Below are 13,875 nucleotides of genomic sequence, written 5' to 3' on the forward strand. Positions count from 1 at the left end.
ACAGAAATGTCACAAACACCAGCACTTGTGTGATTTTTTGCAAACAGCGATGCACAGAGCAGTAGCGAGCATTCCAAAAAACATTTGACGACAGACTGTGTCGTTTTCTTTCTTCCCTAGGCACAAATGTGAAAGGATGTGTTCAGAAAAAACGAAGTGCAACTGGCATTGTGTATTAAAGTACGATCAAATATCTGAAACTGATGTGTTCTACCAGCTAAGACGCAATGTCAATAGTGTTATTTAACACAGCTGGTCTGTATAGTTCTCTAGGCAAAGGCAGATGGACTTCTGTGAACCTAAATTTGCACATGCATATATGACAATATGGTTCTGCACATCTTCTCACAAACAGATTGGTTTCGAAAATTCTTCCTCAGGCAGGATGTACACTTTGCTTTTGTAATACAGGTCCTCATTACTGGAAATGCAAAGAGTGTAGTAGCGTAAGTCTCTAAAGCAACAAGTGAATTGTTGATATGCTTTGTAAATACAGCACGTAAAATACAGAAGGCACTCGTGTGTTTGAAAGTTATCTGGTTGTGTTTATGGCTTAATGCAAGTACAAAGCCAGAAACTATTAGTGGGGATGTGAATTCACATGTTTTCGATAGTAAGACACCTGTGAAGTAAGGGGAGGAAGCATTTTGAAAGGTTAATGCTTGGCAGCTTCTAGTACCAGGACTCCATTTGTCTGCGATATCAAGCAGAGCAAGATAGAATAAGTACACAAAAACCCAAATGCTAATAGTGGATGTGCCTACGCGCTCTATATATCCAATAATCACAGATTGACGCAAGTGCTGAGAATTGGGCTTGTTGGTCAACGACTATATTCAAAAGAGAGCAAGGACGGGGCACAGCGAGGAGACACGAGTGCGAGTATCGACTGGTTTTATTCCAAGAAGCTCAGCAACACACGTTATATAGGTTTGGCAAGCTAAGAGCAGCAAAAAATTAATTCCAAAAATTGCAGCATGAATGAGGGAACGGCACATGCCGAGCTCGGCTACTGACCAGATCTCAAAGGGGAAGACACAAAGAGCAACAAAACAAGTGTAAACAAGCAACAACAAAAATTCATGACAAGTGTATAAGACATCTAAAATCTAATGGCAATGCATGCATCAGAAGATGATGATATCAATGGGAGTCACAAAACAAGTGTAAACAAGAAAGAACAAAACATTTATAACAATGTACAAGGCAGCTAAAATTTTGCGGCAGGGCGTGTGTCATAAATCCATTGATCTAGAAATGTGACTTCTTTGGGAAAAAGAGCGACAAACGGTCGGCCAATAAATGTTGTTCCTTCTTAATCATGAATGCTTCCCACATACCGGGTGTCCCAGCTAACTAGAACCAAGGATTAAAAAATGAATTATTAGAGACAGCCTCATATACACAGTGCATATTAGTGACAGCCGTCTTGCGCACCACAGGCAATTTATTGTTTTGCAATTAATTTATAGTTTAATTAAGCTTAATTATAAAAATTAATAATAACTATTGACTTTAGGCAACAAATTGTACTTGCAAAGTTGTAGAGCACCTTTAGAAACCCCCATTCCATCATTTACGATAAGAATACACACACGTCTGTCTTTTTTTCCCGGCTGCAAAGAAAGCCCACGAAATACAAAATAAACCACGTGACTAATGCACTTGCACGCCATGATCGTGCTGCTCTCAAGTGTGGTTTGAGCAAACGAAACCACCTGGAGCCTTGGCACATGACGGTGTGAATTGCCGCCGCCAACTTATTGGCCTGCCACTGCTGCGGGGCCGTCGAGTCAAGGCTGCGGGTGGTTTCGTTTGCTCAAACCATGCTTGAGAGCAGCACGATCGTGGCGCGCAAGTCCGTTAGTCACGTGGTTTATTTTGTATTTCGCGGGCTTTCTTTGGAGCTGGGAAAAAAAGACACACGTGAGAATTTCCTTATCGTAAATGGTGGAATGGGGGTTTCTGAAGGTACTCGACAACTCTTCAAATGCAATTTGCTGTCTAAAGTCAATATTTATTAATTTATATAATTAAACTTAAATTAATTATTAAATATTCACAAAATAAAAAAATGCCTGTGGTGCGCAAGGTGGCTGTCACCAATGTGCAACTGGTTTCACTCGCCTGTCTCTAATAGTGTACATTTTAACCCTTGGCTCTAGTTAGCTGGGACACCCGGTATATTCGAAACCTGTGTATGTTCCTGAGTTTTCTGGAATAAAACTAGTTAATACTCAGCACTCACGGTGCCTCCTTACTGTGTCACGTCCTTGCGCTGTTTCAAACATGATAGACTGCCATCCCAGAGTTGATTGCAATGGCAGATTACCTAACTTCAACAGCCACAGGTAATAGCAGTAATTTGTGGAGGTGCGCTTAGAAGGTAGAGAAATGCACTGAGTAGCAGGCAAGAATTGTTTCGCTACCGTAGCTGGGATAAATTTTATGATAGTATGAAAAAGATGCAGATGACAGGGCTGATTTGCATGCTTGATTGTTTTAGTGCTGGTACCAAGTTCCATAAGCCACCAAAGTGGACCCAGAATGGTGTCAAGTATACTCCAGTAGTCTTTTCATGCCTGTCATTTACAATGCACCTGGTTGTATCGAACATCACAGCAAACTCACTCCTTCATTGGATGTGGGATTAGGATTCCAAAAAAATGCATACACACAAGAAAAAAGGAAGTGCAATCTCTGTTGCCAGCACCCAAGATCATCGGGCCAAAATTCACCTAGGACATGTAACTGATTGAGCACTTAGGAGAATGGGAGACCAATTTGCTTGTCTCTGCCCTACAGTTTCGCAACCCCTGTTTATTGCGGGAGCAGCAGGTGATCTTGCCTACAAAAAACTGTCAGTCCATACACCTCAACACAGCCAAATACGAAACCAATTAACAGAACAGAAATGCCACAAAAGGTCGTAAACCTAAGCTCCAAAATGGCCTGCACATCGTATATAAATACTGCCAAGTCAAGATGCACGGTATTCGTCACAAATTACCCAAAAGGATTTTGATGTACCTAACTTGGCACGTAGTCATCAGAAATTAAGAGCAATAGATACACAGTTTGAAAATATATGAGCCAAAGGATATCATGTGCATAGTTTGGCAGCAGTTTTCCATAGAGGCTGTTCCTCCAGCATTCAGCACTCCACCTGCGAACATGCTTGATTTGCCTGCAAAATGACACACAGAAAAGCATAACCTGAACAAGAGAAAGCCTCTATTACACAAAAGCAGAGTTCAACACAGTAGCCACTTGTACATGGGGAAGGTGTGGAAGGCAATCCACATTTACTGGACGTCCCATAGTCGCAGCCGGTGAGGCGGCAGAGCGGGCTGTCGACGGTCTGGCTAGGCCGATTTCCGAGAGCGCTCTGTGTTGCACGAGCGAGAGCTTCTACTTCATCAGTGCCGCTACAGATGCCCCCCCCCCCCCCCCCTAGTAAGATGCGTGATAAAATAAAAAATAAAAATGGTATTTACATGTTTCATGTCATAGGAGATCGTGTCAGAAGTCGGGAAGGCTGTCAGGTGGAAGAAATGCCCTCCGGTGGTCGAGCCTGGCTGCTTCGCACAGGACGGGCGGAGACAGAAAATGATGATGATGGGAGGAACAGGCGGGAAAAGTCATCGAGGAATGGGAAGCGAGCTAGGCATGCTGCAGTTGTAACGTGAACTGATGGGGCCAGCAGTGGGGCTGAAGCTGGCCAGGAAATGCAAGTGCCTAGAATGTACACACGTAATTATTTACGGGCGATATGTGCAGTGCGCTGGCCCAGTGGGTGCAGGCGAGCATATGGTGTGCGGAAACCGCCGCCATAGGAGGGGATGCCTCAGCCGCTGGCGACGGCGGAACAACGTCGCATGCACTGGGCTGGAGATCTGCTGCGTGGAACTTGGGCTGCAATGCAGAGAAGTGGTCGACGAGGAGCAGCGGCTTTATGCAAAAATGAGCTCACTATGGCAGTGGGACGGGTGGCTGGGGCACAGGAAGCAACTCTGGGGCGTAGTTATAGAAATGGGAAGGCTACAGTAGGGCTAACTAATCTGTCGCGAAGGCACAGGCCCTGTTGAAGGCGCCAGGTGGGCAGGGATACGTGGAAAGCATGTCTGGTGGCGCATTAGCTGCGACAAGGCCCTGGGGTGGCGTGCATGCATGCCTCGCGGAAGGAATGACAGTTGTGCTCACTGTGGTTGGGCTCGAGGTAGCAGGCGAACTTGAGACTAGACGCGGATTCCGGCCCGGTTCGAGAGAGGGTGCTGTCGGTGATGGCCCAAGGGCAGGCGCCACAGCTGGGAAGCAGGGCTGGGTAGGAGGTGCTGTGTAGGAGGTAGGGGCCATTGCAGTAAACTTGAGAGAGACCAGTGTGTGGTACGAGGCAGCAGGGTGTGAAGGTGGGCAAGAGACTGAAGCATGCTCACGTGGCACCTGCCGAACCGCGGGTGGGGGCACATGCGGTGGCAGCGATAATGGAGAGACCAGTGTGGGGAGAGCTCCGACGTAGGAACCAGTGATGGGGAAGGCGAAACAACTTGGGTAGAGAATGCAGCCAAGGGTTGTGGGTCGAGTGGCGCCGCGGCTTCGGAGTTGGGAACAGGAGCGCAGAGTCGGCAGGAGCTCAAAGCCAAAATATGCCGTCAGGCCCTTCTTGAAGTAAGCGTACATGTCTAGGCCAGGAGGCGGCAACCGCAGCTTTGCCAGGAGACCGGGTCGGAGTTTGCCGCTGGCATGCTGACAGCGCAGCTGGCTGGCTGGATACATGGTGGGCATGAAAGTGCAAATTCAGAAGCGCCAGCCACAAAATGGGGTCCTTGGTATAAAACGCGGGCAGGCCGGGCAGCCGAGCAAGGAAGGAGTACTCATACGGCTGAAGGAGCTTAGCAGATGTGATGGTCGGAGTGAACATGGCGGTGAGAAGATGCTGCCGAAAAACAGGTGTGAACCGCGGGCGAGTAACGGCAAGGCCAAGTGGAGGGACAGGACGGGCAAGAGCGCACAGCCAGTGGCGTTGCATGTGTCGAAGATGTCTCAGCAAACTTGACGCCAATCATGGGTTCAGATGCCATAAAACGAACAATCGTCCAAAATCGGCACCTTCAGTACACTGTACAGGCTTTGGCCTATGTCCCGCATCAGAAATATTTCAGAGAAATCAGTCAAGCACTGGATAGCCTGCCTAGCGTGAGGGTGTACCAAGACGACGTATTGATCTGGTACGCAACAAAGGTCAAATATGACCGTAATTTGAGGGCAGTGCTTAAGGCGATTCATGAAGCTGGCTTCACCCTGAACAAACAGAAGCGCATCTTTGGTGCTCAAGAAGACAAATTCCTTGGAGATGCAACCACAAGGGAAGGAATTAAGACGGACAAAAATCTCATCCAGTGTGTTAACTTTCCACCCCCTTCACCAAAGTATGACGTGCAAAGGTTCTTGGGAGCAATGAGTTACTTCAGGAAGTATATTCCCTGTCTGTAGGAAAAGATGAAAGCTCTGGAGGGTTTAACCCGACAAAACTGCTCTTCAAGTCGAACAACATGGCCGTGGAAGATCAAAAAAAAAGTTTGTGAAACAGAGACCCCTATTCTCCATTTCATTCATAGCTGGCCATGCTGCCAAAGCTAGTGCGCCTGTTCACGGAGGCTAAGTCCGCACCCAAAAGGCTGTTTGCCCAACAACCAAAGTGAACACAAGCATATCTCGTTGTGACAAACCATAAGTGCCGGGTCTGGCAACCCCTGGAATTTGTGTTACCTCACGACACAATTTCGTCCTGTGACTCATCCAGCAAAACCTGCATGAGGCAATAAGATAAGAGGCTTTCAGGGCGAATCGCTCCAACTGAATATGTGCCCGAAAAGTAGTTCACTCAGTGAAAATAATAGCCAGAAGACCTGAACACTGAGTGCCTCTAAGTTTTGACCATGATTTTCAATGCTAACACTTCATTCTATACCTCTCCAAGTTTTCATCCAAATGCTCAATAAAGTTTTGACAATAAATATGTGGTGGAGTATGGTTTGACGAAAACACTAATTCCACAGGCTATGTAAAATGCAAACGAACATTATCAGGAGCATGTAGACAATCACAAATAAGTAATAATGAAGCAGAAAAGCTAGATCTGTGCACAAGGTATAGTTGACTGGAAACTATCTGTCAGTTACAAACTTCCAAAGTGATCGGAAGCAAAATTGAATTTCAGCACTGTTGGTTTAAATACAGCAACCGATGGAGAGCTGCAATTATGAATTTTATATCCAAATTTTGAATTGGGCTTAACTTGCACGTGCGATGGTTTATTCGTCGCCACTGCGTACTGCATGAATAGAAACCGTATGTGGAGACACTTCTCCACTGTGTTCAAACAAGGGGGGTTCTAACTACACGTACTCTGCCAACTTTGTATGTAGTACTAGTGGTAGTGTTTTCTTAAAGTAAAAAGGAAGGATAAGATTTTTGCTAGCCCCGGCATCTGCCATCGATACTGAAGCACCTTAGCTGGGGCAGTGGAACTAAAGGTTAGCAGGCAGAACGGATACTATATACCTGCTATCCTTTATTTCCGCTGCCTTTGTTGAGGCTATGTTTTTATTTGCTGTATGCGCAGTACTACAGAATGCGTCCAGCTAGGTGCCACCTCACGCAATGCATGTAAGGCGTATCCTGAATTCTTTGCATGGCCAGGGCCCTTGTTACAAGGAGCTGTCATCATGCGAAGAATTTGTCTGCATTGTTTTCAGAAACCGCGATTAGGTACGCAGATATATTCAAAGATCATCCTTTGGCGGTACGCTTCGTTACGGTACGTGTTAACATTCTACTTTGGCAGCTGTAATGTATTTCAGTGCATTTGTTGTGGAGTTAAGGAGGTCGTACCCTGGGGTGCAAGCAAACCCTCGATACCCTTTCCCACAGCATACAGAAACTTCAGTATTTATCTGCCGGATTAAAAAAAATCCGGGCGTATGTGCTAATTATTGTCAATAAGGGGGCTTTCCAAGCACTATTCAGATACGTTGCTTTAGTATCCTCCACTTATATTGCATTCACTGGGTTCACGATCGAGAAGCATATACACTACATTACAAGCTGGATTATTTGCCTTGTTAGTTATGAATTCCTAGTTATGTTCTCAGCATAGTTTCTTACTATTAACTAGAGGGAAAGCTGGTGGCGCTGCACCTGAACCTCCATGGGCGCGCAAAGCATCATGGGGCGATGAGATTCTTGGTGCGGAAAAGTAGGTTTTTTTCAGGAACACAGAATGGCGTTACTGCGCTGTCCCATTCCGTATCCACGCGCGCAGACGACTTGGGCGTATAAGTAGCGTGCAAAAGCCATAGTAGCGAAAACGCAACAGTACATGACACCAATAAAAGGTTTTTGTTTTAAGAAATGCTGTGGAAACACCTTTTAAAATGTTGAAGTGTCAAAATTTTTTTTAAAAACATATTTCTTTTTAAAAATGCGCCTGTTAAGCATGAAATATTGGCTTTTGTGGTCTGCAATGCTTGGCCATTAGGAGAGTAAGCCATTGCTTATTTTGAGCAGAATTTGCATTTGCATGCTTTTCTGCTCGTTTGTTATAATTTTCAGACATCATATTGAATGATAGGACATTCTGGATTATCGAACATTTGTTTTTTCAATATTTTTTGGCCAAAAGTTGTAGTTCTGCCATCAGTAGCTCTCCTCCCCATGATGCTTAGAGCGCCCATGGTGGTACAGGGGGTCTCGAGGAAGCTCCATGCAAACTCTCATAGGCGGGGCACCAGCTTTTCCTGTAGTTAATAGTAAGGAATTCTATGGTTCACGATATTATCTAAACATAGGGACTCAGATACATCGTGAGATGAGTGTACCTACTGATGGTGCTATATATATGCCCGTAAACGTTATTTTGATAGCATTCTTAAACGTATGTTACGAGGGCGTACCTAAAGCAACGTTGCAGTATAACGTCACATTTTGTTGCTAACGTCGCATGGAAGTTTACCTCCATGCGTTTCGCCTCCATAAAAATGCAGCCGCCATTTTTGTGGAGGCAAAACGCTATGGCGCCTGTGTGCTATGCGATGTCAGTGCACAACCAGCAAAGCACGAAATTTGTGGCGGTAAACTTTAATAAATATTGAGTCATATCTTAAACTATTCTTGTGTTGGCTCTTGGTCGCGTGAAGTGGCCGGCAGTCTGTGACATCCGGCGACTTCCAAACCCCAGCCCTCCAGCTGCTTTTGGACAGCTGGGTCGGAACTGGACACCGTGACCTCCGAACGATCGAGGTCAGTGAATTGCCACTATGATGGCGGCTGGAACTCAGAGCATATGTATAGTATGTGATGAAAATCAGCTCTTGGGGCTCCACATAGGGTACACTCTGGAGAGAACAGCCCTGGGTGCATTAGTGCTATAAGGGCGGGGGAGAGAAAAGTGGGAGATTGTAGCTGGCGTCACCGTCACCTGCTCCAATTTAGTGATTTGTGAGGCGGAGGATAGTGGAGCCGTTGCTCTCTGTAGTGGAGTGAAATTTCGTGGTATGTGATCATTCGGTCACAGGCACTCACTGGCTCGGTGGCTTGCCCTGCTCGGTTGACATACGCTCGAGCGGTGTCATGGGTGGCTTCGTTGGCCTGGATGGCCCGCATGCGCAGGAACCCATATGAGTTGAATGGGCCTAGTGGGGGGCTGAGAGGACTTGAGAATTTTATGGGTGATGGCATGCGTCCGCCCTTTTGCAAAGTTTCTGATCGCGGTTTTTGATTCACTAAATACGAGTGTGGCAGAGGTGGAGGAGATCGCAAGGGCAATTGCAGCTTCTTCGGCTTCTAGCGAGGTGTGCGTTAGGACCGATGCAGCCGCTAGAGGTGAAAGATTGTGGCCGATTGCGGAAATGGCAAAGGCCGGCTGAGTGGTGTATGCCGCGGCATCTACATAGACAGCCTCCGTGTGTTGGTTATAACGTTTGTGTAGTGCCTGGGCTCTAGATGCGCGTCGAGCTTGGTGGTGGACTGGGTGCATGTTTTTTAGGAGTGGATGTACTGTTGGAAGCTTTTGGGTGGCCCTGGGGGTAGGGTATGTAGGCTGGAGAGTGTTGGTTGGGTTAAGACTTAGGTTCTTAATGACGCTGCGGCCTGTAGGGGTGGAGGAGAGACATTCAAGTTGTGCCGTCCAGTGAGCTTCTGTAAGCTCGGCTAGTGTGTTATGTATGCACATGGGTAAGTGCCGTTCATTGGAGGTGTGTCGAGGGAGGTTGAGTGTGGTCTTGTATGCCTGGCGAATCAGGGCGTTGATTTTCTCTTCTGTTCTCGTGAGGAAGAGATATGGGAGAGAGTATACTATGCGGCTGACGACGAATGCTTGAACTAGGCAATGGAGGTCATGTTCTCTCGTGCCCCTGTGTCGGTTGGTAATTCGTCGTATGAGCCACATAGTCTGATGAACGGTGCTTGTGAGTTTGGTTATCGTGGCGGTGTTCTTGCCTTTGCTCTGGAGTAGGATGCCTGAATACGGACCTTTTCCACTTCTGGGATGGGGGTGCCGTCCAACGCGAGTTTTATTGGAGGCGGGGGGCCTAGGTCCGTCCTACATCTAGGTGGTCGAAGAATGAGTAACTCGGATTTGGTAGGGGAGGAGGCCAGGCCGACGGTTGCAGCATGCACTGCCACCACGCCGGCACCGGTCTGCAGTGTTTCTTCTATGGCTCTGGCATTTCCTGAGGTTGTCCACAGTGTAATGTTGTCGGCATAGAAGGAATGCGAGAGATTAGGTACTGCATTTAACTCCTTGGCCATGGGAACGAGTGTTATATTGAAGAGCAGCGGCGAGAGGATTGACCCTGGGGGTGCCTCTGCTGGCGAGTGTGAAGGTTGGGGAGGAGAGAGACCCGAAGCAGATTTCTTCTGTGTGGTGTCCTAGAAAAGCTGAAATGTATTTAAAGGTGCACGGGCCGATTCCTAGTGCCGAGAGCGCTTCTAGGATGGCGGAGTGGTTGACATTGTCAAAGGCTTTGGTTAGGTCCAAAGCTAGTATTGCTCGTGTGAATTTTGCATTTCGGGGGTGTAGGGCCTCTTCCGAAATCTGAAGCATAACGTCCTGTGTGGAAAGATGAATGCAGAAGCCAATCATCGTGTGGGGGAGTAGGTCGTGATCATCGATATGGTTCTGTAGGCATTCCAGGACCACATGTTCGAACAGTTTGCCTAGACAGGATGTGAGGAAGATTGGGCACAGGTTTTTTATATCTAGAGTTTGCCTTGCTTCAGAATAAAGGTTATGCAGGCGTGCGTCCATTGGGCTGGTAGCGCTCCATCTTGCCAGCACCTGTTGAATAGGTCTGCTATAGTCTGTATGGAGCGCTCAGATTCCTAAGCATCTTGTTGATTTTGTCTGCCCCCGAGGCCGAAGCGGTGCATAGTTTCTGCATGGCGGCTTTAACTTCCCATGTAGAAATGTCCTCATCTAGTGCAGGATTTGGGCTGCCGATGTAAGTAGGGAGCGCGGTAGGTGGAGTTGTGGTAAGATATTGTGCTTTAAGAGCGGTTAACAAGACATCATCCTGTAGAGGGAGCTTGTGCAGAATGCGGTCGACGTTTTTCCTTTGCATTGCTTTCGCGCCCCCTGGTTCGAGCAAGCAACGAAGAAATGTCCACGTGTCTGAGGCCGAGGTTGCCGCTCATACCATCACACAACTGGCCCCATTGCCGGTGTGCCAGTTGGCTTGCATGGGCTTCAATCTCCTTTACTAGCATGGCTATGCACCACTTGAGTGGACTATTGTGTTTGTGAGCGAGCCACCTTTATTGAAGGCTGGCATGCGCTTCCCAAAGGTGTAGAAAGCGACTATTTGCCGTCTCTGCATTTGCGGTGTTAGGGATTGTGGATGTGGCCCCAGCCACATCCTTTGTGAGAGTTTGTGTCCAGGTCTGTGATGGTGTCTGGGACTTCTCGTCGGATTTGACGGAACTTGTCCCAGTCCACCACCTCCAGGCATCGTTTTCTAACCTGGGCTAAGGTTGTGAGGTTGATATCAGTGTTGAGTGTATAGTGATCACTATTAAACAAGTGCTGCGTGTTTGTCCAATGACTGTTCGGGAGGTGTTTTGAGAGGGTTAGGTCCGGGCTGGTGTGTTGAATACTTGTTCCGATCCTTGTGGGTTGGTCTATGTCATTGAGCAGGGATAAGCCTTCCTTCTGGATGAAAGTCCAAACCGAGGTGCCTTTACGACAGTTTTTATGGTAGCCCCAACTGGTGTGGTTGGCGTTAAAGTCTCCAATTATCAGAATGGGATGGTCTGCACTGAGCGTGACTGCCTTGCACATTGCTGCAATGAGAGGTGCCAGAGGGCCTTTTGGCAGACTATATATGTTTGGTATGAAGAGGCTGCTGCCCTTGCATGTGCGGGGTAAGAGTTCTACCAGGAGGCCGTCTATGTCATCAAGCTCTAAAGTGTGCTCAATTGCGGTAAAGTTACGGTGGACCAGTGTTCCTACTCGCGTTTGTGGCAGCACGCTGGTTGACTCATGAACTGTGTAGTTTCGAAGCTTGACATTGCAGAGAGTTTCTTGCAATGCAATGACATTAGGTATCTCATCTGCTGAGAGGTTTTGGAGGTGAAGTTGCAGGTTGTCGTGCTTCGCACGGAAGCTTCTGCAATTCCACTGCCAGACTCGAATGCAGCTATGTTGCGCGGCCATGTTGGGGGCGGCTGACGGATATACGTGATTTGGGCCATTTGGCTGGGTGATTAATTGTCCTTGTATGTGGGGCTGGATTTGAGCCATAGAGGCTTCATGTGCACCTTGACGTCACTCGAGGGCAGTCATTTGGCCTGCAATGTTTGCCATCCATACTGCAGTATCAGTGCGAAGGGCATTCATGTTTTGTTCGAGGATTTGAATTATCAAGGTTATCTGAGTGAGCGCAGCTGTGTCTACCGAGTTGTGGGGGTCATTTTCAGCTTGCGCCTTGCGCTTAACTAGGGGGTTGCGAGTAGGTGACGCAGCGCGTGAGGAGGAGGTGGAGGCAGGGAAAGGAGTGAGTTGCTTGGGTGTGATAGTTTGAACTGCGTTGGCTGGACCGAATTCTTTGTAGGCTGTTCTCGCCTGAGAAGTAGCTGTAATTGCTGGCGGAGCTCTGAAATTTCTAAACCCTGCTGTCGGAGTTGTGCTTTGAGCTCTTTATTCCTTTTAGCGAGCGAGGGAGGTCCCGGCTTCCAGCTTACCTGTGTGTCCATGGGCTGGGCTTTTGATCCCGGTAGTGGCAGGAAGGAGGCAGACCGGCTCCTGCGCTGGCTTTTTCGTGAGACGGACCTGGAACCAGTTCTCGAGTTGGTCCGAAGCCGGCTACATGATTGGGACTGCTTAGTCGTGCTCTTGGTGAATGAAGACCCGGCAGGATTGTCTGTGGTAGTTGTAGCATTGGTGTTGGATTTCGGGTTGCCAGCCCGGTTGAAACGGACTTTGCATTTTTTGGACCCCGTGAAGTGGGAGCCACCACACAAAATACATTTGGAGTTGCACGTGGGAGTTGAAGTTGCCGGATGGGTGCTGCCGCATCCGTGACATCGGTTGCTGACAGCTTGCGGTCAGATGTCTGACCGGTGGCCCGGTCTCCAGCAGTTAAAACAGGCCTCTACCTTGGCTTTGAAGGGGTGGCAGTTATAGACGGCTCAGTAGAAGTTGAGCTGCTGGGGACCTCCTTGGTTTTGAAGGCGATCTGATTGAAGGTGAAGCTGATTTAGTGCGGACCATAGGGTGCACGTCTGCTATTGTGTAGGATCGGCTAGGGTTTAGTGCGACGAGGTCGTTGAATATCTCTTCTCGGGTTTGGTTGTAGATTGCATTGTAGAGAATTCCACGTACGGCATCGTCGGGCGCGGCGATGTAAGCTTTTACCGGGAATTGCTTGTCGTGGAGTTGGAGCGTCTGCGGGTGCACGTAGTTTTTGGCACGCACCTCGGCAGGTGTGCCGATTGTGAATGAGTTAATGTGTGGGTCAACTCTGAGTCGGTTGCGCTGCCGGTCGTCACGGTAGTTGAGCATCACAGCTGCGCACACAATAGGCAGCAGCGTGCCGCCGTTACATTGTCTAAGATCCAATCCGCCACCAGGTCAGAAAATTACTTTCAGATCCGTAGCCGGGAGTTTTGGTAGTGGAGCATGACGTTTAAGTTTTGGAGAAATAGTCTTGCCTTGATTGGGCGACGCCGACGTGGCCAGGTCAGCGGGTGGGTAAGCTTGGGAAGCTTGCTTCAGAGCCGGATTCGAAGTGGCTAGGGTAGGGAAGACCACATTGCGGGCTGGGATTGCTCTCGACCAACGCGGGTCGTTAGCGAAGTCTTCGGGGTTGATTTCTTCGCCTTCTACGCTGTAGACCATTATTGCTTAGGTCAATACGTAGGCGAGGTGAGTCTAGACGCACCGGTGGCCGTATGCCTACGGCGGGGGCCCTTGAGCTAGGCACAACGCGAGGCCTAGCGTTCCGCGCCTGGCTCGGACCGGTAGAGTCCTTTTCGGGCAAAAATGGTAGGAACGGGTGCCGAACACCTTCACTGACCGATTATGGGCGGTATCAATCCATTTCACGTCAAAAATCCGCCATCCGGAGTGAAAATACACGGAGCAGAGGCGAGGCGCGCGTCCACTCCATCCACCGGCCACCTGGCGGTCATCCCGAAATTTGTGCAATCGTTGATGGCACCCGCGATGCAGCTCGCGCTACCATACGTCTACCCGCGTGGTTGGCGTGAGCACGCTTAAATACAAGCGAACATTACCAGGACCATCCAGAAAACAACAATGAAGTATTAAAATGAGTAATATTATAATTAACTATTAATTAAGCAATCCAGGTTTCG

The 13,875-nt window shown here is 48.3% G+C and overlaps 1 protein-coding gene across 1 annotated transcript in view; it reads right to left on the reverse strand.

Moving 5' to 3' along the window:
- LOC144103643 (uncharacterized) overlaps window positions 1-13,875 on the reverse strand; it is a 36,622-nt gene that overhangs the window by 6,520 nt on the left and 16,227 nt on the right. Inside the window, exons 3-5 of the mRNA XM_077636307.1 lie at window positions 13,210-13,385; window positions 12,767-13,065; window positions 12,241-12,419 (exon numbers count right to left, since the gene is read on the reverse strand). Coding sequence (XP_077492433.1) covers window positions 12,241-12,419; window positions 12,767-13,065; window positions 13,210-13,385 — 654 coding nt within the window. The remainder of the gene's footprint in view (window positions 1-12,240; window positions 12,420-12,766; window positions 13,066-13,209; window positions 13,386-13,875) is intronic.

The sequence above is a fragment of the Amblyomma americanum genome, chromosome 9 (assembly GCF_052857255.1).
Source record: "Amblyomma americanum isolate KBUSLIRL-KWMA chromosome 9, ASM5285725v1, whole genome shotgun sequence".
NCBI lineage: Eukaryota > Metazoa > Arthropoda > Arachnida > Ixodida > Ixodidae > Amblyomma > Amblyomma americanum.